Source organism: Phascolarctos cinereus, unplaced genomic scaffold, assembly GCF_003287225.1.
Source record: "Phascolarctos cinereus isolate Bilbo 61053 unplaced genomic scaffold, phaCin_HiC Scaffold_726;HRSCAF=1367, whole genome shotgun sequence".
NCBI classification, from domain to species: domain Eukaryota; kingdom Metazoa; phylum Chordata; class Mammalia; order Diprotodontia; family Phascolarctidae; genus Phascolarctos; species Phascolarctos cinereus.
The window spans coordinates 304,809,956-304,836,818 of NW_027556098.1; the positions used below are offsets into that span (position 1 = coordinate 304,809,956).

General features: G+C 39.4%; 1 protein-coding gene across 1 annotated transcript in view; it reads left to right on the top strand.

Moving 5' to 3' along the window:
• BCO2 (beta-carotene oxygenase 2) overlaps window positions 1–26,863 on the top strand; it is a 44,650-nt gene extending 17,787 nt beyond the window's left edge. The window contains exons 6-12 of the mRNA XM_020989752.2: window positions 152–280; window positions 1,667–1,827; window positions 4,845–5,012; window positions 13,429–13,566; window positions 23,234–23,416; window positions 23,944–24,054; window positions 24,964–26,863. Coding sequence (XP_020845411.1) covers window positions 152–280; window positions 1,667–1,827; window positions 4,845–5,012; window positions 13,429–13,566; window positions 23,234–23,416; window positions 23,944–24,054; window positions 24,964–25,080 — 1,007 coding nt within the window. The 3' untranslated portion in view covers window positions 25,081–26,863. The remainder of the gene's footprint in view (window positions 1–151; window positions 281–1,666; window positions 1,828–4,844; window positions 5,013–13,428; window positions 13,567–23,233; window positions 23,417–23,943; window positions 24,055–24,963) is intronic.

Consider the following 26,863-nt stretch of genomic DNA (forward strand, 5'->3'; position numbering starts at 1 on the left):
CATTTCCAAGCCTACTGTATATAATCTTCTCTTCATGAAACATAAAGGTTTCAATTATTGCATGTAACTACTTGCCTAGGGTCCAAGGGAGTGTTGAAGCTTTTGGTCTGGCATGAGCATTGCTCTTTAGATGACCCTTCTCATTTTCCAGGTTCCTGCTATAATGTTATCCAGGTTCCCCCTCAGAAAGAGGACCTCGAGGAGACAATCCATGGAGCTCGAGTGATATGTTCCATTCCTTTTGACCAAAAGATGAAACCTTCTTATTACCACAGCTTTGGTGAGTTCAAGGAAAAATAAATCAATAATAAGCAAATAGACCTTGCTGGTCCTCATTTGTCATTGTAGCATAGGCCGCTTGGTTAGCATAATTGATTGGAGCAGAGGGTTAACAAGGCAAAGTTCCTAAGTTCTACTCCACCATTAGTATTTCAGACAGTCCTCACTGTGGCCCATTACCCTCTGTGCTCTATTCATAAAGAAGATTGGATGGATGTGTGAGACTCAGTTCAAGTTATCTCTATTAGGGGGAAAAAACCCACAACTTCAAAAACATAACTGCTTAGTAACGGGCTGCTCAGTCAACAAGCATTTTTTTTGTGTGTCGAACAGTGCTAAGTGATGAGAATACAAATACAAGCATCAAGATCATCCTTTTTCTCAGGAAGATTATATTCTAATGGGAGTAGGTAGCAGATAAGAAAGTAGAAAAAAAAAGGGAGGAAGAGGAAGACAGAAGGGGGTGAGGGGAGGAAGGGGGAGCATGATAAAGAAAATCTGAAGTGCAGTCTGGAGAGAATGAAGAAGTATGGCTGGCCTGGGTGCCCTCCTTAAACAGACGATCTGGAAGGATCCATTCAATTGGAAGGAGAAAGGCTACAGCGACTGGAGATACTTCCAGTGTATGAATTCCAGGGCTAGGGTAAGTGTCCAGGATGAAAATGTTTCTCGGACATGTGAGAGAGAGAGTGTAGAGGGTATTATCTGGAGAAGACTGTGACATTATCTTAGTATATGATTAAGGTGCCCTTAATTCTACCTTACTAATTTGAAAGCATGATAGGAAGGAGTTATTTAAATCTTTAGGAAACACTCTCTGTAGGTTTCTTCAGGATTGCTACAAAAATATGTCTTCTCTTGCATCTTAAACCATGTTGTCCAAAATGCTCCAGCATGTGAATTCTTGTGCATATAGTACCACAAGTTCTTTTGTTCTGGCTAAGCATAAAATTTCCAAATGATGTGGGACACCTTATGTGGCACCTCCTTTTTTATGTATAGTGTATCTGGATCAGCAGAGGATTCATGTCAGTATTTCCTGGCATTTCCCTTCATTTTGTGGGGATGGGAAATGCTATGCACAATGAAGCTGACAGAGAGCAAGTGAAGAATTACTACTAAGTGATCTTTGTTGAGGCCAATGATCTGCCCAGACATGGTTTTGTATCACCCAAACTGTTCTCCATAACTCAGAGTTTATTTTCTTCTGCTTTGCCAAATTCTAAGGTCCTCCAAGAGAATGTAAGCTCCCTGAGGCAAGGGACTATTTCATTTTGTCTTTGAATCTTCTGGTACCTAGTGCAGTACCTGGCATGCAATGGGTATTTATTAAAAGTTCATTGAATGAAAGACCAGTAAGCCAAGATTGTTCTTCTGCACCTTTCAGGAATGACAAAAAACTATGTCATCTTCATTGAGCAGCCCCTAAAGATGAATCTGTGGAAACTCATTACTTCCAAAGTTCGGGGGAAGGCCTTTTTGGATGGGATCAGCTGGGAACCCCAGCATAATACACGGTTTCATGTGGTGGATAAGCATACAGGACAAGTAGGTATTTTGACTGTATATGTCAGCAGTGGTTTCACACTACAGGAGCTTAATAAATATTTATTGCTTTAGAAAAGTTATTCAGAGATGAATTTCCACAAAATCCAGTTTCCATATTGTTAGTTTCTCACCACTGATGAGGATTCCTCCATTGGTATCAAGTATTCTTCCATGGTATCAAGAAAACTCAAGGTTTGCTCTCATCACCTTGGTTGGAACTCTTGGGGTGGATTTATGGGAGGACATAGGATCATAGGTGTAGAGTTGGAAAGGACCATAGAGGTCATTGAGCCCAACCTCCTCATTTAAAAGATGAAGAAACTGAAGCCCAAAGAGGTTAGATGACCCAACGTCACATTTGAGCCCAGGTCTTCCTGGGTTCTCTAGAGTCACACAGGATACAATGAATGAGTTGTAATATTTTGGGAAGGAATTCCCACACTGATATCCTGTGGTATTGGAGAAAGCTAAGTGGCACAGTGGATAGAGTTCTGGACCTAGAGTCAAGAAGACCTGAGTTCAAACCCAGTCCCAACCCCTTCCTGGCTATGTGACCCTAGACAAGTCATTTAACCGCCAGGTGCCTCAGTTTCCTCAACTGTAAAATGGGAATAATGGCATTTACCTGGTAGGGAGATTGTGAGGATCATATGACATAATGTTTGTAAAGCACTTAGCACAATGCCTGGCACATAGTGGATGCTTAATAAATGCTTACTGGACATCCACTGGACCGCTGGCACAATTTCTTACTCTGCCCTAGGAACTGCTAATCTTATCTCCTTTGAAACATGGATTTTATCCGTCTCCATGGCCTGGATTAGCTATTTGTACTTAATACAGCAGGTTATGCATATTAGAATCACTTTAGGAAATGATTATATTAACCAGCTGAATCAATTAAAAGGGCATCTGTGAACATTATCCTAGCAGTGTCTCTTCCACATGGCAGTTATTGCTGATGTAGGTAAAGCATGTGTAGCAGTCTCATAACTTCCTCAGTTATCCACTGTCTAATTATAAGCTCTCTTAACTCCCTGGTATGGTTACAACAATGCTTACAAAGTCTGGAGTCTCATCCTCCTGTTTCACAGTGCTGGCTGATGATCAGGTCCACATTCTAGGTTTCTGTCCCAGAGGGCCATTAAAAATGATAGGTTTCTTGGAACCCCTTGAATAATTTTTCTGGGGGGGCTAGGCAATGGGTTAAATGACTTGCCCAGGGTCACACAGCCAGTAAGTGTTATGTGTCTGAGGCTGCATTTGAACTCCTGAATCCAGGGTCCGTGCTGTATCCATTGTGCCACCTAGCTGTCCTGAATTTTTTTTTTTTGGTAAGCATAGACCTACATTGCATATAGACCCAGAGATTTCTAGAGCAGAGAACCTCTGTGTGTGTGTGTGTGTGTGTGTGTGTGTGTGTGTGTGTGTGTGTGTGTGTGTGTGATTATAAGGATAGAGTTAATTTGGGCTCAAATACCTCTAAGAGACTGCCAAATCAGGAAGTTAACACTAGCTGATGTAGCTTCTGTGAGATGGTTCCACTTGCACTTATCCTAGCATCAAAAAGGCAACTTGATGCCCCAAACTAAAAAACTCATTTTAAGTGGTTATTTTTCTTTAACATATAAAACAATGGACAGGGAACTGACACTGGAGACAGGAAAACCTAGGTTCAAATCCAGCTTCTCATACATACTGGCTGTGTGACCTTGGATGAGACACTTGATGTTTTAGGGCCCTAGACCAGAGAAGTCACAAACATAGCTGGCAACACGAACCAGATTAAAATGTAATTGGGAAATAGTTAACAAAATAAATAAAAATACAATAAAATATAGCATTACATTTTAAAACTAAGTCTGACTTGACGTTTACTAGCTGTGTGACTCTGGGCAAGTCATTTAATCCCAATTGCCTCACCCCCCCCAAAAAAAAAGTAGAACTAAGTCAGTATGCTGCCCACATGGATTCTTATGTACATATCAGTAGCCCCATTTCTATTTGAGTTTGACACCACTGGTCTAGATAACTCTAAGACTTATCATTTGCAGAGACTGACTTGCCTTGGTTTGTCACCTAGAAGTTCCTTGTATCAGTGAAATCAGAGTTAGGTCTAATTCTTAATTGAATCCATAGTCAGCTCTCTTCTCTGCTGCCAGAGGTCTTGCTTCTTTGAAGCTGCTTCCTTCCTGAAATATTGCTCCTCTCTATGTCAGTACCTCTATAGAGAGTGTGTATCTCACTGTTCCTTGTTGTGTGTGTCCTACCTGTGCCTGGAACTACCTAGAACTGTTCTATTGTCTTTTAATATGTAGTCTTCTATTGTCCAATGGACAGGTCTCCTAATTTTATCAGTAGAACTTCACACTTCGAAAAGGCATAAATGGATGCTAATATATCTTTGCACCTATAAATACCTTATTGCCTGTTATTTGCTCTTTGCTTTCTCCAGTTTTATCAACTAGGAGGTGGTGGAATGGTGAAGAACAAAATTTACTGTTCCTTTTATTTCATGTCTTCCTGATGGCACTGTTGATATTTCTGCAGCTTACCAAAGATACCTGTTTTTCTGACCCTGCCTGTCATGAGTTTATAGCTTGTCCTAATTTGCTGTTTTCTGCATATATGTTAAAGATGTTCTCTATCTGATCATCTGGGTCATCAATGAGAATATTGAACATGCAGTCCTGAGCTATTTCATGCAGGACCTGGCTATATCTCTATGGGCACACTACCCAACAATGTCACTTTTCTGAATAGAAACTTCAAACTCTTTGTGGTGGTTTTCTAACCCTATTTCTTCCATGTGAGAATGTGATACACAGTAGAGTCGTTGTACAGTCCAAGGATCCAGGACCAATGTCAGGATATGCTACCCATAAGTTTGCCAGATCTGCCACACAATCACATCAACAGAATCCTAACTTTTGATTTTCCTATATTTAAGTTATTTGAATCCTGGTGTCATAGAGAAGGAAAAAAAAACCCCTCACTTTTGTTTTCTTTCTTTGCAGCTCCTTCCAGGGGTATTTTATAGTAAACCTTTTATTAGTTTTCATCAAATCAATGCCTTTGAGGACCAGGACTGTGTTGTAGTGGATCTGTGTTGCCATGATGATGGTAGAATCCTGAATGCTTACCAGTTACAGAATCTACGGAAAACAGGAGAAGGGCTGGACCAGGTAAACTTTTGTTGTCATATATGTAATGAAAGAGAGAGCCCCGCGTGTAAGGAAGGAGAACAAGTGTGCTGGGGACAATGTCCTTGTGTGTAGCTTGAAGGGAGACAGAATAGATATCTCAAGACTCTTCTCCCTCCATCTTTCTCCAAGGAAGACTTTCATTCCTGCCAAGAGGGAAGGCAGGAGGTTGGGACTAGAGGCCACCACTCTACTCTTCTCAGAGAGTGAGGGTACCAGGCTAGAAGTATATATCTGAGTCCCTTAAAGATTGTTCATCTAGGAGATGTGATCAATTAATTTTTTATTACTTTGTCCTTTTTTGGATAGGAATGCCTTGCCTTTCATGAGGGGTAGAGCATTCATCTCTGCCAACAAGGAGAGTGTTTCATACCAATGGGCTTCAGGAAAGACATTATATTTCAGTGGCATTAAACCTGCCAGTACCAGGCTTAGGGAGTAAAACTGCTTGTTTCTTTCTTGGGAATTAGAGACCTACAAGGATTTGAAGTAATTTTGTAGCACTAAAGTCAGAACTACTTTTGTTTATTTAAGATTTATATTCCAATTGCTCCCCCAAATGAATTTGAGGGACCTTATAAAATCAAGAAATAATATGGAATGGTGGATAGAATGCTGGCCTTGGGGTCAGGAAGGCGTGGATTCACATTCCACTTCTGACAGTTAACTGTATGACTCTGGGCAGGTCATTTAGCATGTCTAAGTTTTAGGCTACTCCCCAGGACTTACCTAATAATTTGCAGATAGATTTTGCTCTGCAGTAGTGGAGGGACTTCCCCTACTGGATTGAAATTACAGATCCTTCTTATGTGTTCATCGATAAAATCAATCACAACACAAAATAGAATGACTAAAAATAAAAACCGAGCAAAATTAATTAAAAGGATCAGAGAATTAAATATTACTAGACACATGAGATGAATTGATTACTGCAGCTGAGCACTGAATATAGCCATGCATTTCCTGGCAGCCAAAGGATAAAAAAAGAAACAGGTTAGGGTTGATAATTCTCATTGTATGGCAAATGAAAACATACATGTTTATGCTTCATGTTGGTAATTCAGCCACTAATGCAGATCATAATCCCTTCTTGATTTTGTAAGGAGGGTTTATTTTTGGTTCGGGGATTTTACTGTGACCCCCAAAATTCATGATCTAGTGATTAACCTTCTGGAGATGAGCCTCTCTAAACTTAATTAGACTAGTCTTCATATGACAGGTATGTAGAAAATTGACAACCCTGTTCTTAAATTCTTTCCAGCTTGGTAGGGCATGTAGAGCATATAGTCTGGTGGTACATAACCTTTGGCAACTCAGGGTCATCTCCATGTTACAGGCATCAGTGTTGGCCTTTTTCCTGGTACTTAAAGAGGAATTTGTGCTCCTTAATTTAACAATCTTAAAAGAGCTTTCAAAAACTATAGAATTGCAGAAAATCAGTGTTGTTAGGGACTTCCAGGTAAAGAGCAAAAAACTGAGACCCAAAGATAAGTGACTTGCCTAAGATCGCACAGGCAACTCAAGGGAGAACTGGAACTAGCACCCGGATCAGCTGGCTCCCAGTCCAGGCCTCTCTTCTGTAGCGCAGTGACTCTTCATTGTAACACCCTGCCCCTCCAGTGTTCTTTGCTACCTGAATTGTTGGTTTATGCTTGTAAGGTATATGTGTGTGGGTTGTCTAAATTTATAGATGTAGCTCATGGGTGGCAGGGACAGATATGATCTGAGGTTGGCCAACCTTTGCAGTCAGGAGAAAGGCCACACCTGCATCCCCAGCTTATTAGCTGGGCAATATCTCCTCTAGTTTCTAAGAGGGACGTTAGACTAGAAACATATCTATGTGCCACTCCTTAAATGTCTCTGTTCTAGGGGTACAGTAGGTTCAGAAGGAAAGCAGCTTCCCTGACTGCTCTTATGAGGGAGTGTAGCCCTTAGCCTAACCTTACCAGCTTACTCCTCCACACTAAATGCTATTTACACACACACACACACACACACACACACACACACACGCACACACGCACACAAAGTCACAAACAATGAATAGCAGTTAAGTCCATCTATCCAAGCAAAACAGCAAATTGAAATCTGAGTTCTACAGTTTTGAATATACCAGAGAATATTCAAAAGTAAATGAGTCCTTCACCAGGGATTAAGATAAGATTTCAGCTTAAACCAAGAGAGAGAAAATTATCTCACCCAAGGGAAGTTCTTTCTCAGCAGTCTCTAGAATTGCAGGTCCCGGATGTCAAGGAACATGATGGGGCCAGCTCCCATACATGTCTGCAGTTTGGGGCAAGGTTGCAGGGTTGCAAGGAGAAGGTGGGATTCCAGTCTATCATTCAAATTATGTCTCTCTTGACTACCTCCCAGGAGATCTCCTCACCTTGTGTGTTTTTGAAATGTCTGAAACCAACCAAAGTAAGTCCCTTATGGCAGGCCCAGAGGGAAGTGCTCTAAATTGTCCCAGCCAATCAGGAGTCATACCTCCCACTGCTTACTATGATGTTATTTTCTCTCAAAACTGCTCCAGGCTTAATTGGAAGCCTGATTACACATTAAATTCAAGGTGGATTTTTCTGGTAAGTTTTGACATGTGAATGTTGTATATTGTTGATTAAAGAGTGATCCATATGCTTTAAAACAGGGATTCTTCACTTTTTTGTTGTTGTTATTGGTCATGGACCCTTTTGGCAGTCTGATGTGGCCTATGGACCCCTTCTCAGAATGTTTGTTGCCTACACTCATAGTTGAAAGAAATACTAAATTTCAGTGAGAATTTAGTGAAAATAAAGATGTAATGTTTTCCCCATTTAATTTCATGGGTCCCCTGAAATCTACCCATGGATCCCTTGAGGATCTGCAGATCCCACCAGGTTAAGAAAGAAGCATAGAGAACGCAGAGGTGACATTCCATGGCAAAGTTTGAGGAGCCTTGTATTCTTAAGTAGACAGTGTGCCAACCCACTTCTCCCACGTCCTCCTCTCAGAGGGTAAGGCCTTTATTTTCCTTAAAAGGGAAACTCTGTCCCAGTACTTGGACAAATTCTTGGTTGAACTCCTATGGTTCTGCACCATATAACATGAAGTACATTTTCAAGGGCAGGTGTGAGTTGTCTGAACTATAGAAAGACCTTCGATTGGCCCCAGTAGGCCATCTTAGTAGAACTGTATCCTGACTGGTCTGCCGGGTTGAGTTAGTTGGGAATGCCTTCTCATGTAGTTGAATGAACTGACGACTTGGCAGATAGGATTATCAAGTATTGTCCTTTTAAATGTTGGAGGATGTCTGTCAAATAGAATGATTTTCATTTTGTTATAGTTGATGCGAAGCTACTCCTAATAACAGTTAGCCAACAGGCTCAACTGCTTCTTAAAAGTCTGCTCCTAATTAGAGATAATAAAGCCATGTAATCAGCATAGAGGCAGATGCTTGGTTTCCCATTTGCTGTGGCTAAAGGACATGTATCCAATTTATCAAATGACTGTCCCAGTTATTTAAATATAGATTGTAACAAGGTGTGGGCTGGGTCAGAACCCTGTTATATGACATTTTGGATTAGCAGTTCATTTATCTTTAAATTTTTCCACCCTATCCTGATTTTATCAGTAGTATTATGATGTAAATTTAAAAGAAACATTACTAGACTAGGATTAATAATAATAGCTGGCAATTATATAGCTCTTTGAAGTTTTACAAAATGATTTTCAGATATCTCATTTTATCCTCATAACAACCCAGCAAGATAACAACCCTGCTATTATTATCATTGTTTTACAGATAAGGAAACTGTAGCTGAGAGATGTTAAATGACTTGCCTAGGGTCCCACATCCATTATGTTTCTGGGGCCAGACTTGAATTCAGGCTTTCTTGATTTCAGAATGTGTGGTCTATCCTCTGTACCACCTAGCTGCCATGTTTTATTTATGCCAAGATTAAATCATTTGCTTCATAGACAATATTGCTATCATGTGTGGGACTGTGCTTGAACCTGATTGCCACAGGGAGGCACCACTAGTTTAGGTGAGAAAAATGTTCTGGACATGCAGAACCCATTGTAGTTATAGTGGTGTAGTTGAAAGAGCACTGAATTTGGGGTCATAGGACGTAGGTTCAAGCCCAGGCTCTGCTACTTAGTAATGTATATGTATATGACCTTAGTATGTATATGTATATGACCTTGGAAAAATCACTTAGCTTCTTTTGGTTTCAGTTTACTTCTCTGTAAAAACAAAGGGATCAGACTAGATTATTTCTAAAAATCCTTCTCACTCTGAATCTCTGATCCCTTCCAGTTCTAAATCCTTTGATTATCTCTATTTGTCAGGCTCAGAGACAATGAAATTCAGGGTTAGAAAAAGTTTCAGGGGAAAATGATCCCCTTAAACCAAGATTAGAGAATTATAGAATCTCAGGGTTAGATGGGACCTTACAGAGGCTGTCAGCATAGTGGAGGGACAAAAGAAATGCAATGAGGTAGAGATGGAAGCAGGGCATAGGGTAGACCACATGATGCACAGGCTAGAGACTACCCCCAAGAGACTTCTGTGCTGCTAAATGAGAACCCTTGGGATGAGGTTGGTTGAGTGCACTCTCACATTTACCCAGAGCTGCTGCAGCCATTTAAGGGAAGTAGTTAGAATAAATAGTGCTCATGCATGTGTGATAAATCTTGTGGGTGTGGCAAGTGAACATGGTTTTGGTGTCTAGGAAGTTATGGGTATGGTGTATGTGTGTGCGTGTGTGTGTGTGTATCCATATGCTATGTTGAGCGCCCTCCCTTTGGGAATAGCAGCCAAGGTAGCTGTACTTGTATCCCTATGGTATTGTGTATATGCATTGTGCCTAGAAATTTGTGTGTGTATATATGTATATATGTGTGTACATATACATATATATGGAAAAAGAGAGAGAGAGAGAGAGAGTGAGAGAGAGAGAGAGAGAGAGAGAGAGAGAGAGAGAGAGAGAGAGAGAGAGAGAGAGAGAGAGAGAGAGAGAGAGAGAGAGAATGATTTACCTAGGGTCAGTGGACATTATGTCCCTGAGAACATACACTCTTAACCATTACCCTGCCCTAAGGGAGAATTTGTGCCAGTAGTTGGGGAACCCAACAAGACATAACCATATCAAGCAATTAAATTATCAATAATACTGTCTCCTTGGTTACAGCTGTAAATGAAATTTCCCCTAGAATTATTCTGTGGGTTAGCACACAGTATTATGAGATTATGAGGATAACTGGATTTGATGAGGCATTTTCCTCTTTGGTTCAGGCATGAGAAATATCCCATAGGGAAACAGTCTTCCCAATCCTGACTTTCTGTGGATAAAGCTTTGGCAGAACTAATTCCATTGTTGGTGTTCAACTTTGCTAAAATCAGTGTCTGCTTTATTTGGAAAAAAATGCTCTTTGCTGTATTCCAGATACCTGAAGCCTCCATCTACATATGATCAGGAGGGCTGTAGATGCTCAGGCCTTTTAGGGTGGTCTTGTCAGGAAACTGGATCAGGGTTGAAAGGAGTTCATTCTTGCTATTTATACGAGGTAGTTTAGAAGCTTACCCATTAATGAGAACTGAATTCAATATGGCTAGTCTGCCCTTGCTTTACCAAATTTAAGAAAAAAAATTGTAAGAGAATTTCTGTAAAAAAATTCTAGATTATTAATATCCAAGTCTCTTGACTAGATGCTATTAAAGCATGAGAGGATGGTTAGAAAATCAAATCTTTCCTTTTGCCTTCTCCATCTTGCCATATTCTGGGTTAAGATTTTAGTTATTGAGAAGTGTTAAAAATCAACTTCGGGGTAAAAAAAAAATTCATCTCTGTCTTTTGGGGATAGGAGCTATGTGCTTCCACAATGACTGAAATATTGATACCCCCTGGGGGTAGAAGGACCTCATTCATCTGGGAGGGGGGGACAGTTTAGCATTTGGGCACCATAGCAACCCTGTTTTCTGTACTGGTAGCATGTTCAAGTGTAGTCCAAGTGAGAATGAGGAGTTAATAAGGAGTTAATCAGATGTACAATGTTAAGATAGTCTGTGCCTGAGGAGAGTGGGATCAGGGAAGGGTGAGGAGTCACCCCAAGAGCTGAAAAATCAACTGAGAAGAAATTTGGAAGAAAATTATGGGGAGAGAGGGACAGGTTGATTAAAACTGCCATAAACTAGATTCCACTTGGGATCAGGATTTTGATCAGGTGTGTACTCAAGAAAGAATGAGGCTGAAGATCAGAATTATGGAACCTCTAAGTAGGAAGGGACCTCAGAGGCCATCAAATTCTTTCCATACTTGAACAAGAATCCTCTTGATAATCTACCTGACAAGTTGTCATCCAGCAGTTGCTTGAAGATCTGTCTTGAAAGGGAATTTTTTATCTCCTGGGGCAGCCCATTACACATTAAAGAGTTCTAAATGTTAGAAAGGTTTTTTTTCTTAAATGGAGCCTAAATCTACCTCTTGCCAGCCTCCCCTTATTGCTTCTAGTTCTGCTGCCTAGGGCTGGACAGTTTGAGAACTGGACAGAAATTGGAAATTGAGAAATTGGACAGAAGTAGAGGCACCAACAGGGGTATTGTTACCTGCATCCTAAAACTATTTAGAAGAATCCCCACTTTAGGAGTTGAAAAGAATAAGAGAATTCTTTTGTCATATTGAGAGGTAGATCAATTTACTTATATTTATTCTAATAGGCATTCTAATGCCTTAGTTAAGGATCCTCTATTCTGCCCACCTCCAAAAACCCTTACAGAAAGATTCAGAACCACCTGAATTATTTTCTAAAATTAAACATGTAAAGAGATTGCCTTGGGGGACTTTGCTTGGATATTATTTCCCACCTAGATCCTGCTTAGTCCATGCTAAGGGCTGATTAGGAGTCCTGGTTGCTGGCAGAAAGTTAGGTAGGTTGGAGAACATGGTTTCGGTTTGTGAATGTTTCCCTATAGAGACTGATTGTTTGGGGGTATAAGTCAACAACTCTGTTCTAGTAGCTCTCCTGAGATATTCATGAAGTGGGACTTATTGTTTTTTGGGGCATGGGTTGGGATGGGGAGAATTTAGCCTGTAATTTTTCGGAGTTCCCAAGAGCTTCGTGATGTTAGGTGTGGGAATGAATACCTCCTTCATAGGGCAGCCTGCTAGTCCAGGATGAGAGGTGGGGTGGGCAGCATTTAGGAATGAGAGTGGAGAAGCAGATTTGTTCCTGGCTGCTAACTGAACCATTCATGAACAAAATTACTGCATGTGGAATCAGAGAACCTGGATCTGAATCCTGACTTGCCGTCTGTTGGATTTTGGGTAACCTCTTTAGGCAACAGTTTACTCATCAGCACAATAAGAGTGAACTTGATGATCTCTAAAGGACCCTTCCTGTTCTAAATCCTTTGATTTATTTTGTTACTTCAGGTTGCTGGTATAAAACTTAAAAAAACCCTTAAAATGAAAATAAACAAAATGAAATGAGATGCAACAAAAAAGATAACAGAGTAGAAATTCTGAAAAGATTAACAGGACCACTAATGGCGCAGCAAGATCCTCTGTCTAAAGTGGCTAAAGTTAGTGTCCTAAGATAGTGGTTCTCAAACTGTGGTTCAGGAGCCCTGGAGTACATGTGTGTGTATGTATGTGTGTGTGTGTGTGTGTGTGTGTGTGTGTGCCTGCCTATTATTTTCAAAACAATACTTATATGTTTAATTTCCAGTATGATAAATACTGATAGATATAATTCACATAAATATTTTTGGGAGGGTTAATTTTTAAGAGTGCAGAAGGGTCCTGAAACTAAGACAGTTGAGGAGATGAAGTTGGATTTCTTTACAGAGAGAAACTTTGAAAGTCTCTAGGGATCAAACACCAAACACCTTGGATATACAATGGTAGTGAAACGCCTTGTTTCTCCTTTTTGGACATTACATGCCCTAGAAGGGCGAGATAATTATCAGTTAAGGCAAAGTTCAGCTGTTCCACGAGTCATCCCCATGCAATTCCAGAGCCACAAACAAGACTAGTTCCTGTACTTGGCACTTCACAGCAACTCCTGAAATTAAAGAATGTATCCATTATTTACTTGCCTGTTTTTTGTCCAGTCTAGTTGTTTAAAATGTGGTGATTCAATTCTAAATTATAAGTAACTTGAATACAATTAGAACTTTCTAGTACTTAAAACATGGGCCGGGGAAGGGAGAAGGGTTCTTGTCAGGCTGCAGGCCATCTTTTCGCAGGTGAGTGTCCAGGAAGTCAAAAGAGAGGATATGTCTAGCACTATGCTATGCACATAGTAGGCATGCATTTAGTAACTGATGAATGGCTAGGCATTAGACTGTAACATTTTTCCATGAGGTAGCAAAGTGCTATTCTGTTTCTTCAATGATAACTCCCCTTTTTCTTAACAGGTCTACAACTCGGTGACAAAAGCTTTTCCCCGAAGATTTGTTTTGCCTTTGGGTATCAGCACAAGGGCCTCAGTGGGACAGAACCTCAGTCCATTGACCTATTCATCAGCTACTGCTGTGAAACAGGCAGATGGGAAGGTATTTTGTGAAGGCTTATTGATTAAAACTTTGGTCTTTGGGAGCAATACATACATACATACACATGAAAGCATTATGTGTTATACATAACATTAGTATGTAGTGTAGCTATAGCTAATATATATCTATACTATACATACATATATACATATATACACATTAATATTACACACGCATATACGCACACTAATTGCTTGATGACTTGGGGCCTAGTAGGTTTCATAAAATGAAACTTGGAAGAATAGGGTGGGTCATTCTCTCTTTTTTTTTTTAATTTAAATTTTTTTATTTTTTCCATATGCTTTTGAGTTGAAAATTTTTCTCCCTTTTCCTCCCCCTCCACCCTCCCCAAGACAGTGCGCAATCTGATATAGGCTTTACATTTACATACCCATTAAACATATTTTCTCATTAGTGAAGTTGTAAGTAAAAATTAAAACCAACATGAGGAACTATCAGAAAGATGAAACAAAACTCAACAGAAGGTAAAAATAAGTGATAGCGAGTCGACTTCCATAGTTCTTTCTTTGGATGTGGACAGCAGTATCCATCCTGAGGCCTCTGGAAATGTCTTAGATCCTCATAATGCTGAGAAAGGTTCAGTTTAACAATCTTAGTCATTGCATAACGTGGCTGTTATTGTGTACAAAGTTCTCTTGGTTCTGCTCACTTCACTAAGCATCAGACCATATAAGTGTTTCCAGGTTTTTCTGAAGTCAGCCTGTTCATCATTTCTTATAGCACAATAGTATTCCATTACATTCATATACCACAACTTGCTCAGCCATTTCCCAATTGATGGGCATCCTCTCAATTTCCAATTCTTTGCCACCACAAAAAGAGCTGCTATGTATGTTTTTGTACATGTGGGTCCTTTTCCCATTTTTTTGATCTCTTTGGGATATAGCCCTAGAAGGGCTATTGCTGGATCAAAGGGTATGCACATTTTTTGTACCCCTTTGGGCATAGTTCCAAATTGTTCTCTAAAATGGTTGGATCATTTCACAACTCAGGTGGGTCATTCTCTTAATAAAAATGTTACTCTCACTGTCTTGTGGCTGGGCAGGGGTGAACACTAGATGCTTGTCGATCCATGTCATGTTACAGTGTCATGCTGTGTGGCTTATCTTCAGCTCACCACATATAACTGATGTCAGGGATGGGGCAGAAACGGTGTAGAACTCACATAAAACAGTCTTATGCTTGTGGTGTGTCCAAGACCTGAGACTGACACTGATCAGCACTACTATGGTGGGACTGCTCCAATTTCTTTGAATTTATATATCCAGAGCCTTTGTCCTGATGAGGATCACCACCATCATCACCACAACCAGTTAACAGATTGGCTGTTGAAAGGTATATAATTTTCAGTCCTCTAACGTCTTTCATGGCTTTCATATAAATTCCAGAAGTAAGAATAGTTGAGAAAGTATTGATGTGGTATAGGGGAAAGAGTGCTCAATTTGGAGTCAGAAGACCAATCAGGTAACCAAACAAGCAATAAACATTTATTAAGCCCCTACTATGTGCCAGGCACTGTGCTTAGCTCAGGGAATGCAAAAAGAGGCAAAAGACAGTCACTGCCCTCAAGGAGCTTACAACCTAATGGACTAGGGTTCAATCTCCACCTTTGTCACTACATGTGTGACTTTTTGATTAAGTGGTTTTCATGGAATTATTTTGGGCCTCAGTTTCCCTATCTGTCAAATGAAGATGTTGGCCTAGATCGTTGAGATCCCTGCCAACCACAGATTGACTTAGAAAAGCACATGAACATTATCTATGTTGTATTGTATTTTAAATTTATTTTGTTAAACATTTCCCAACTACATTTTAATCTGGTTTACCATCCTGGAGAGTTTTGTTGCTTCAGCCATGAGTTTGATGCCTCTGGCCTAGGTGACTTCTAAGGTTCCTTCCAGGTCTAAAACTATGACCTGATAAAATATGACCAGAAAATTCAGTTTCCAATTCATTTTCTAAACTCTGGAGTATTTCAGCCAACTCTCTAAAAATCTGTGCCAGAAGATAGAAACCTGATTTGGACAATCATTTTTAAAAATAGATTTTTATTGATATCTTCTTTACATCATGCATTCTCTCCCCCCTTTTCCTAGTCATCCCTTAAAACAAAGATATTTTTTTAAAAAAGGAAGAAGAGAAAAATATTCATCAAATCAAATCAACACATTAAAAGATCTGCTGTTATATGCAGTATTCCACACTCATGAGCCCCACATCCTCCACCTCTGCAAAGGAGTGGGAAAGAAAAAGAAATGTTCTCATATTTCTTCTTTGGGACCAAGCTTGTTCTTTGTAATCCTGCAACATTAAGTTTCAATTATCATATAGTTGCTCTTTTCATTTACATTGTTATAATCACTTTGTATATTGCTTTCCTTATTCTGCTTACTTCTCTTTTCCAACAGTTTATGTAAATCCTTCCACGATTGTCTATTCATCATGTTTGTTGTTTCTTACAGCATAGGAATATTTCATTGAATTCATGTACAACAACGTGTTTAGCCATTCCTCAATCAGTGGGCATCTACATTGTTTCAGTTCTTTGTTAATGACCTCCTTGTGATAGATACTTAGTGGAATCTCTGGGTGGAAGGTTATAGGCATTTTAATTATTTTGTTTGCATAATTCCAGATTGTTTTCCAGGATGGTTGTACCGATTCATAGCTCCACCAGCAATGCATTAATGTGCCAGTCGTCTCAAAATCTTTCCAACACAGACTATTCTGACTTTTTGTCAGTCTTTGCCAATTTGGTGGGAATGAAGTAAAGCCTCAGATTTGTTTTGATTTGTGTTTCTCTTATTGGTGATTTGAAGTATTCTTTCATACGGGAGTTAACAATTTGCAGTTTTTCTTTGGAGAACTATTTGTTCATAATAACGTAGCAGTTCATGTTACCCAACCTCCCCTGGGCCCTCATTGCAGCATGGTAGACCTTTTATTCTCCTATAATTGATTCCTTATCCCACTCCTCACAGTAGCTATTCCAAACCTTCTCTTTCCTCTTTAAGTCTTCTGAAAGTCCAAAAGCTCTGAAAGAGGTGTAAAGGTTAAGCAGGATTCAAACTCAGGTCTTCCAGACTCCAAGTCCAGCAGTCTATCAACTATGCCATTAGCTGGCTTTCAAACTCTCAGCTTATCTACTGTTTTCTTCCTCCTGCTTTCAAACATGTCCAAGTCCTTCCAGTCCTTAAAAAAAAAATCTTTGCTAGGCTATCATCCTCACACTATTATCCAATATCTCTCCTCCCTTTCTCAGCTAGTCTTCTAGAAAAAGCTGCATATCCTCATTGTCTCCACCTCCTTTTCTCTCATTCACATTTCAACTCTTTATATTTGTCTTCCCACCTCATCACTCAACTGAAACTCTAAGTTATCATCAGTGATTTCTCAACTGCCCAATCTGATGGTCTTTTCTTAGTCCACATCCTTCTTGACTCATCTGCTGCACTTGACACATTCTGGACAGTCTCTCCCCTCTGGGTTTTAGTGATGCCACTCTCTCCTGGTTCTCTTCCTACCTGCATCACCATTCCTTTTTAGGCTCTTGCCAGCTCATCACCTAAGCCCTTTTTTCTTCTCCCTCTACACTCTATCATTAGATACTGGAGATTTAATGATCACCTTTAGGTAGATGACTCCCACATCTATTTATCTAGCTCTGGTCTCTCCCCTGAGTTTCAATCCTTCATTATCAGTTGGCTATTGGATATTTCTTTTTTTCAAATTTAAAAAAAATTTTCTTATATGTAAATTTATTTATTTTCAGTTTTCAACATTAACTTCCACAAGTTTTTGAGTTCCAAATTTTTCTCCCCATCTCACCCTTCCCCCACCCCAAGATGGCATGCATTCTGAATATCCCTTCCCCTAGTCTGCCCCTCTTCTATCTCTTCCCCCCTTCTCTTATCCCCTTCCCCTTCTATTTTTTTGTAGGGCAGGACAGACTTCTGTACCCCATTTCTTGTATTTCTTATTTCCCAGTAGCATGTGAAAACATTTTTTTAAACATATGTTTTTAAAACTTTAGGTTTCAAATCTTCTCCCTTCCTCCCTCCCCCCCACCCTCATTGAAAAGGCAAGCAACTCAATATAGGTTATACATGTGCAGTTATGCAAAACACTTCCATAGTAGACATGTTGTGAAAAACTAACTCTATTTCCCTTAATCCTATCCTGCCCTCCCATTTATTCTATTCTTTCTTTTGACCTGTCCCTCTTCAGAAGTATTTGCTTCTGATTACCCCTTTCCCAATCTGCCCTCCTCTCTATCATCCCCCTGTTCTCTTGTCCCCTTCTCCCCCTATTTTCCTATAGGGTAAGACAGATTTCCTTACCCAATTGAATGTGTATGTTATTCCCTATGAGAATAAGATTCACTCATTCCCTCTCACTTCCCCCATTTCCCCTCCACTGTAAGAGCATTTTCTTTTCTGTTTTTTTTTGTGAGATAATTTACCCCATTCTACCTCTCCCTTTCTTCTTCTCCAAATATAATCCTCTCTCATCCCTTAATTTTATTCTCCAGATATGACCTTAATCTTCAACTCACCCTGTGCCCTCTATCTATCTATCTATCTATCTATCTATCTATCTATCTATCTATCTATCTACCTACCTATACATACATATAATTTTTTCCTCCAACTACCCTAATACTGACAAAGGTCTCATGAGTTATAAATATCATCTTTCCACTCAGGAATGTAAACAGTTCAACTTTAATAAGTCTCTTATGATTTCTCTTTCCTGTTTACCTCTTCATGTTCCACTTGAGTCCTGTATTTGAAAGTCAAATTTTCTATTCAGCTCTGGTCTTTTCATCAAGAATGCTTGAAAGTCCTCTATTTCACTGAATGACCATTTTTTCCCCTGAAGGATTATACTCAGTTTTGCTGGGTAGGTGATTCTTGGTTGTAATCCTATCTCCTTTGCCCTCCGGAATATTATGTTCCATGCCTGCGGTCCTTTAATGTAGAAGCTGCTAAATCTTGTGTTATCCTGATTGTGTTTCCACAGTACTTGAATTGTTTCTTTCTGGCAGCTTGTAATATTTTCTCCTTGACCTGGGAACTCTGGAATTTGGCTACAATATTCCTAGGAGTTTTCCTTTGGGGATCTCTTTCAGGAGGAGATTGGTGGATTCTTTCAATTTCTGTTGTGCCCTCTGGTTCTACTATATCAGGGCAGTTTTCCTTGATAATTTCTTGAAAGATGATGTCTAGGCTCTTTTTTTGATCATGGCTTTCAGATAGTCCAATAATTTTTAAATTCTCTCTCCTGGATCTATTTTCCAGGTCAGTTGTTTTTCCAATGAGATATTTCACATTGTCTTCTATTTTTTCATTCTTTTGGATTTGTTCTACTGTCTTGATTTCTCATAAAGTCACTGTCTTCCAATTGCTCTATTCTAATTTTTAAGGAAGTATTTTCTTCAGTAATCTTTTGGACTTCCTTTTCCATTTGGCCAATTTTTCTTTTTAGGGCATTCTTCTCCTCATTGGCTTTTTGGACCTCTTTTGCCATTTGGGTTAGGCTATTTTTTAAGGTGTTATTTTCTTCAGTATTTTTTTGGGTCTCCTTTAGCAAGCTGTTGACTTGTTTTTCATGATTTTCTTGCATCACTCTCATTTCTCTTCCCAGTTTTTCCTCTACTTCCCTTACTTGCTTCTCAAAATCCCTTTTGAGCTCTTCCAAGGCCTGGGACTGATTCATATTTTTCTTGGAGGCTTTGGATGTAGGAGCTCTGACTTTGTTGTCTTCTTCTGGTTGTATGTTTTGATCTCCTTTTTCACCAAAGTAAGATAACATAGTCTGACTCTTTTTGCGCTGCTTGCTCATGATTCCAGCCAATTACTTGAGTTTTAAACTCTTTGTTAAGGTAAGAGTCTGCTTCCAAGTGGAGAATGTAGTGTCCCAAGCTTTGGGGGTTTATATAACTGTTTTCAGAGATACTTGTAGGGACCCATAAATTTTCAGTTCTTGCGAGGTGGTATGATAAGGGGTGAGGTGTTTACTCCTTTCCTGGCCTGTGCTGTGGTCTGTTAGTGACCACAAGTACTCCTTTTGGTCCTGTAACTGTGAGGAGGGTTTCCTGTCCACAGCCACTACAAGCTCCACCATGCCAGCGCTCCTCCTCACCCCAGGACCCCCATCCAGAACTGTGACCCAGATCTAAGCATGGGCAAAGCAAGAGATTCCTGCCCCAGCACCAGCAGAGAGATCCTTGCAATCCCCGTCTGATCAGCCACTTGATTCCCCCTCAGTCTGTGGGCGGAAGCTCAGGAAGCAGCTGCCCACCCCAGGGCTACATTCTCAGGGAACTGGAGCTGAGACCCTGCCTTCCTCTCTCAGCACTGCAGAAACAGACTTTTCCCACTGACCTTTTAAGTTGTCTTTGGCATTTGTGGATTGAGGAGTCTGGAAACTGCCAAAGCTGCCCGCGATTCAGTCCTCTGAGGCCTGCTCCAGGTTTGCTGCAACCTGCGTGCCCATGGCTATGCTGCGCTCTGCTTCCAGCCTATCGAGATATACCTTTCTGATCAATCATCCAGGTTGTCTTGGGCTGGAAATTTGTTTCACTCTGTCTTTTTGTGGGTTAAACTGCTTAGAATTTGTTTTGGCCATTTTTATAGGTATTTGGAAGGGTTTGGGGGAGAGCTCGAGCAAGTTGCTGCTTTCACTCTGCCATCTTGGCTCCACCCCTTGGCTATTGGATATTTCATACTGGATGTCCCAGGGACCTCTTAAACTCAACATGTCCAAAATTGAACTTATTAGCTCCACCCTCTCCTCTTCCAAACTTCCCTATTTCTAGCAAAGGCAGTATCATTCCAGTCTCCTAGGTTTATAACCTGGGCTTTATTCTGGCTTCCTCACTCTCTGTCTTCTCACATACCTAATTAGTTGCCAAATGTTGCCATTCCTATCTTCTTATCTCTTGTATCTGACCCCTTCCCTCCATTCACACAACTAGCTATCATCTTAGTTCAGGCCCTCATCATCTCTAGCCATTACCTCTATTGCAACAGCATTCTAATTGTTTTCCTACTTAAGGTCGTTCCTGTCCATCTTACATATTGCTGCCAAAGTAATTTCCTCCTTCCTTCCTTCTTTTCTTCCTTCCTTCCTTCCTTCCTCCCTTTCCTCCCTTCTTCCTTTCTTCCTTCCCTCCTGTCTTCTATCCTTTTCTTCTGTTCCTATATTGCCTGGGCTGGAAGTACAGTGGTCACACATGGGCCAAATCCAATACTTATAAGCATAGAAATTTAAACTGCTTTCATTTTTTGACCTGGGCAGGTTTACCCTTCCCCCCTCTTAGGCCACCGGTATTGTCTCCCAGGGACTCACAATGTTGATGCCAGACTTACCACAGGTACTTGTTAAGGCTGCAGCCCTACTGCTGTTTGGAACTCCTGAACTCAAGGAATCTGCTAGCCTCAGCCTCCCTCAGTAGCAAGGGTTTTAAGTGTAAGATATCACACAAAATCAAAGCAATTTTCCTTAAGCTTAGCTCTGACCATGTGAATCCTCCTTTTCCACTCAACCAAATCAATTGTTTCTTGGATAAACTATGAACTTCTCTGTTTAACTTTTAAAGCCCTAATAAGTTGACCCCAATTTATCTTTTCAGCCTCATTAGACATTACTCCCAATTGGCCTACTCTCCTTCTTCATATGTGACACTCCCATCTCCATGCCTTTGCAGTAGGTATCCCTTATTCTTGGAATGTACCCCCTCCTTACCTACACCTCATGGAGTGCTCTTTTCCTTTAAGATGCAAGACAAGCACAACCTTCTGCATGAAGGCTTTCTTGATTTCTACTACCTGCTAGTGTTTCCCTTCCCAAAGTACCTTGTATTTAACTACTTTGCCTGGTTTTATTCATTATTTTTATTCATTAGATACTTAAACCACCTATGTACAATACATATACTTGTTTTCCCCCTTAAATATAAGCTTCTTATGAATAGATTATTTCTTTCTTTGTACTTATGTCCCCAATGCATGGCACATAGTACATGCTTTATGAATACTTATTAGTGTAATTGATATTCTTTGACCACTTTTTTTTTCATGGTTCTAGAATTCTTTATTAATTTATTTTGATTTATCAACAATCACTTCATATGCTTTGAGTTTAAAATTTTTCACCCCCTTTCTCCTAACCACCCTCCCCAGGATGGCACACAGTCATATACATTCCTATTAAACATATTTTCACATTAGTGATGTTGTAAGAAAGAATTAGAACCAATAGGAGGAACCACTATAAAGAGGAAACAAAACTCAACAGAAGAGAAAAAAATAGCAAATAGTATGCTTTGATCTGCTTTCAAATTCTATAGTTTTTTCTTTGGATGTGGATAGCATTTTCCATCATGAGACCTTTGGAGATGTCTTAGATCCTTGTATTGCTGGGAAGGGTTAAGTTGATCAATATTAGTCATCTCACAAGGTGGCTGTTATTGTGTACAACATTCTCTTGGTTCTGCTCACTTCACTCAGCATCAGACCATACAAGTCTTTCCAGGTTTTTCTCAAGTCAGCCCGTTCATCATTTCTTATAGCACAATAGTATTATTCCATTCCAGTTCATATACCACAACTTGCTCAGCCATTCCCCAATTGATGGGCATCCTCTCAATTTTCAGTTCTTTGCCACTACAGAAAAAGAGCTGCTATGAATATTTTTGTACGTGTGGGTCCTTTTCCCATTTGTATGATCTCTCTGGGATATAGCCCTAGAAGTACTATTGCTGGGTCAAAGGGTATGCACATTTTTATAGCCCTTTGGGCATAGTTCCAAATTGCTCTCCAAAATGGTTGGATCATTTCACAACTCCACCAACAGACCACTTTTCTTTTGAGGAATAGTTTGTTGATCTCATTTATTTCTGTTAGTTATCTCTATCTCTTCGATATCAAATCTTTATAAAAGACTTTTTTTGATATAAAGATTTTTTCTCTGGTTAATTACTTCTTTTCATATCTTAGATACTTTACTTTTGTTTGTGCCAACTTTATGTAATCAACATTATCTACTTTATTTTTTGTAATGGCCTCTCCCTTGTCTAGTTAAGAATTCATCCCCATCCATAACTATGAAAAGCATGTGATCTGCTTCTCTTGCAGTTTTTTTCATGGTATGATCTTTAACATTCAGTCGTCTTATTTTCCTATCCTATTTATTGTGGAATATGATGTAAGATGTTGGTCTAAGCTTAATTTCTTCCAGACTGTTTTTCAGTTTTCCCAGCTGTTCTAATCAAATAGAGAATTCTTTCCTAGGTAATTTATATCTTTGGACTTGGCAAACATTGGGTTAATATAAGTTAAGTTATTTTTTATTCTTCCGTATTTCATCTGTCCCACTGATCTACTTTTCTGTTTTTAACCAGTACCAGGTGGTTTTGGTTATTATTGCTTGATATAGTTTGAGGCCTGGAAGTGATATTCCCTCTTCATTTTCTTTTATGTACTTCCCTTGATTTTCTAGATGTTCCTCAATGAATTTTGTTATTCTTTTATCTAGCTCTATGAAGTATCCCTTTGGTAGTTTGGCTTGGCATTAAATCTGGAAACAAACTTTGGTAGTATTGTTAGAAAGTCCTTTATGTTTCCTTTGGGGTCTCTTCTAGATCTGGTGCTCTCATGAAAATCTCCATCACGAGGATCTGGAAGAGGAAGGGGGCATAGAATTTCCCCAGATCAACTATGCCCAGTGCAACGGCATGAAGTACCGATTCTTTTATGGCTGTGGCTTTCGGCACCTAGTGGGAGATTCCCTGATCAAAGTTGATGTGGTGACCAAAAAACTGAAGGTGAAAACATGGAAATCTCCTTCATTTCCTTAAAGCTCTCAAGACCTATTTTGTTATTTGGCATTAGAAAAAAAAATTAAAATAGCTGCTAAGATGCTTTAATTTTCAAGCAGTCCTATCACCTACTGTATTTGGGAGGTGTGAAATCCCACCTGGAACACAGATTAAGAATTCATTTTTTTTCAAGGAATGTAAACAAAACACCATAGTACCAAAAAATTATTTCATGTTTGGTGTTTGGAGACAACAGTAGGATTAAACTATTAGGACAATTCCATTTCAGGTTGGCAGGACAAAAATTATGTTGGCTGATGATATCTGGGTCTAGGAAAGCTTATCTCCTCTTCTCCCCCACTGCACCTTTTCTCCTTTCTCCTCACTTCTCCACCAGTGCTAGGATCTAATTTAGTAAACCTAATTTTTTGTGTATATTAGAATGCTATCATAGGTACTAGAGTTAGGCTGGGAGTGAGAACAGCCACACATAAATTCTAACTGGCCACTAACTTCTTTATCATATATCCCAGGTATGGAGAAGGGATGGATTTTATCCCTCAGAACCTGTTTTTGTGCCAATACCAGGAGCCAGTGAAGAAGATGGTGGGGTTATTCTTTCTGTAGTGATCACTCCCAACCAGGTAACTATATTTCCTTGTTGTCGGTCAAGATAAAAAAATAGTTTAAACAGTTCAAAGCTTGGAATTAGTGATTTAACTCATCTTCAGTAAAGGGTAGGGACTAATTTCATTTTTAAAATTTATATCCCCTATGCCTAGCACAATGCCTTGCAAGTATACGTGCTTAATAATTGTTTACTGAATTAAACTGAGTTAATATCTAGTTGATATAACTCCTTCAGACCTTCCTGCCTTTCATCTTCTCTTTCCTTCAGCCCCTATCCAGTAGCCACACTGTACAACTCACTGCCCTTTTCTTATCTTTTCTTTTTTTTTTCCATGAAACTGACATAACTATGTTATGTACAGTTCTGTCAGTTTATATAAATCAATCAAGTTTCATTAATTAAGCATCTATCATATATGAGACAGTGCTAGGTACTGTTTCATCGAAACAGCAAAGACTCTTACACCCTAAAACATGGCATGGCAGCTCTAAAATGCTTATTATTGATTACTGTCTCCTCAGTGCCTTTTCAATGCCTTGAATGCCCTCTGTCCTCTTCTTTTTTCATTGAATTTCTACCTGTCCTTTAAGGCTTAATTCAAATACTAACTTCTTCATGAAACCTTCCCAGAATGCAATGTTGGTAGCAACCTTTCACCTTAGACCACAGGTAGCACTGTTTTGAATCTCTCTAATGTGCTTATCATGCAATTTTGTGTACTCTTGACCTAGAAGATTACATTTTATGAGGACAGAAACTGCTTTATCTAAACTTTATACCCTCTGCCTGTGCTGTGCATGTATCTACTGCTGAATCTAAACATTTGGGGGTTTCTTATTTCTTGACATGAGCTGACTATACATTCCTTTTCCTTAGTCCCTCTTACTTTTAAGGAGAGCAAGAGTGCTGTTTTCTTTTCCAGAATGAAAGTGCCTTTCTGCTGGTGCTGGATGCCAAGACCTTTGAAGAGCTGGGCCGAGCAGAAGTGCCTGTGGCAATACCCTATGGCTTTCATGGAACCTTTGTTCCCAAACAGTAGGGACACTGTCAAGGCCATGATGATGAAGTGGGAAATGGAAACACCCTGATACATTGGTACCCAGATGTATCTTCCTCATTCAGTCATCAATCAGTAAAGATATACATACATACATACATACATATATATGTATATATATGTGTGTGTATATATATATGTATATATATGTATATATATGTATATATAAATACACACATGTATGTATAAAGACAGTTCCTGCCCTCAAGAAGCTTATAATCCATTACAAGCACTATGCACCACAGCTATGAAAGTAGTCTGTTGTCTTGGCATTCTAAACCATGGACACTGGAGAGTAACTTTGAAATTAAAAGTGCCACTCATAGTGGTATAATTTTGCATTCTCAGAGTGCTTTTACTTTTAACACTAGGTGGCTTGAAAATATTAACCTAAATATGAATATCTCACATTTATATAGCATTTTAGTCTTTAAAATTAATTTTCTTTTTTTTCTGAACTTAACACTAAATAGAATGAACATTTGCATATAGAAAAAGAGGATTGTATATAAAACTGTAGGTTTCATAAACAATATGTTTATATATTATGCAATATATATATATATATATACATATACAACATATGTACACACACACACACATACATACATACAGCTCTCTCTCTTTTGTATAACTTTCTTTTCTTTTTAAGTATTTAATAAGACCAACCTACAGCTTTCAAAGGGCAGCTAGGTGGTACAGTGGATGGAGTGCTGGGCCTGGAGTCAGGAAGACCTAAGTTCAAATCTGACCTCAGATATTTCTGGGCAAGTATCTTAATTCTCTTTGCCTCAGTTTCCTCATCTGTAAACTGAGCTGGAGAGGGAAATGGCAAAACACTTTAGTATCTTTGACAGGAAAACTCAGGACTTAGAGTAGGAGGATCTAGATTTAGATCCAAGTTCTGGAACTAGAAGAGACCTTGGAAATTATTTAGTTCAAGCCCCTCAGTTTATAGATAAGGAAACTGAGGACCAGAGAAGAAAAGTGATTTGACCAAGCTCACAGATAAGAAGTAGCAGAACCTGGATCTAAATCTGGATCCTCCTACTCTAAGTCCTGTGCTCACTCCATTTCACCAAACAGGCAATTTCATGGCTTGTCCAGAAGCCTCCAATATATTGGATAGAACACTTGTGGTGAACTTCTGGAAGGACATAGGATTATAAAAGCATTTTATCACTAGAAGGGACTTTATAGGCTTTTGAATTCAACCCCCTCATTTTAGAGATGTGGAAAAAGAGGCTCAGAGAGAATAATTTGCCCAGGTTCACAGAGCTAATTAGTATTTAAAGTAGGGTTTGAACTTAGGTCTTCCTAACTACAAGCCCAGTGCTCTATCTACTATACCATGCTGGCTCAAAGAGTACCACAGGACAGGGAGGCATGGATAGATAGGTTCCAGTTTGTGTTGTTTTGGGGGAGGGCGAGACAGGATGGACTCCTAAACTGATGAGATTATAGTTTCATTTGAAAGCTACAAATTACAGCTAGCAAGTTGTAAACCTAGGATTCAAAATACATGTCTTCTAATAAGACTAGAAGCCTACTTTTTCAGTTTCCAAATGCTTCTACTTGTCTTTCCATCACACCTGGCTACCATTCACCTCACCTTTTCATTGGCCATATATAGCACCCCTAGACAATACAAATAATGCAAGCAAAATTAAACCATATTGTTATCATCATGGATAAAGAAAGGATGATGTCTCTGGGGGTTGGAGTTGGGAAGGAAGAGAAGAAATACAAATTATTACTATTTTGA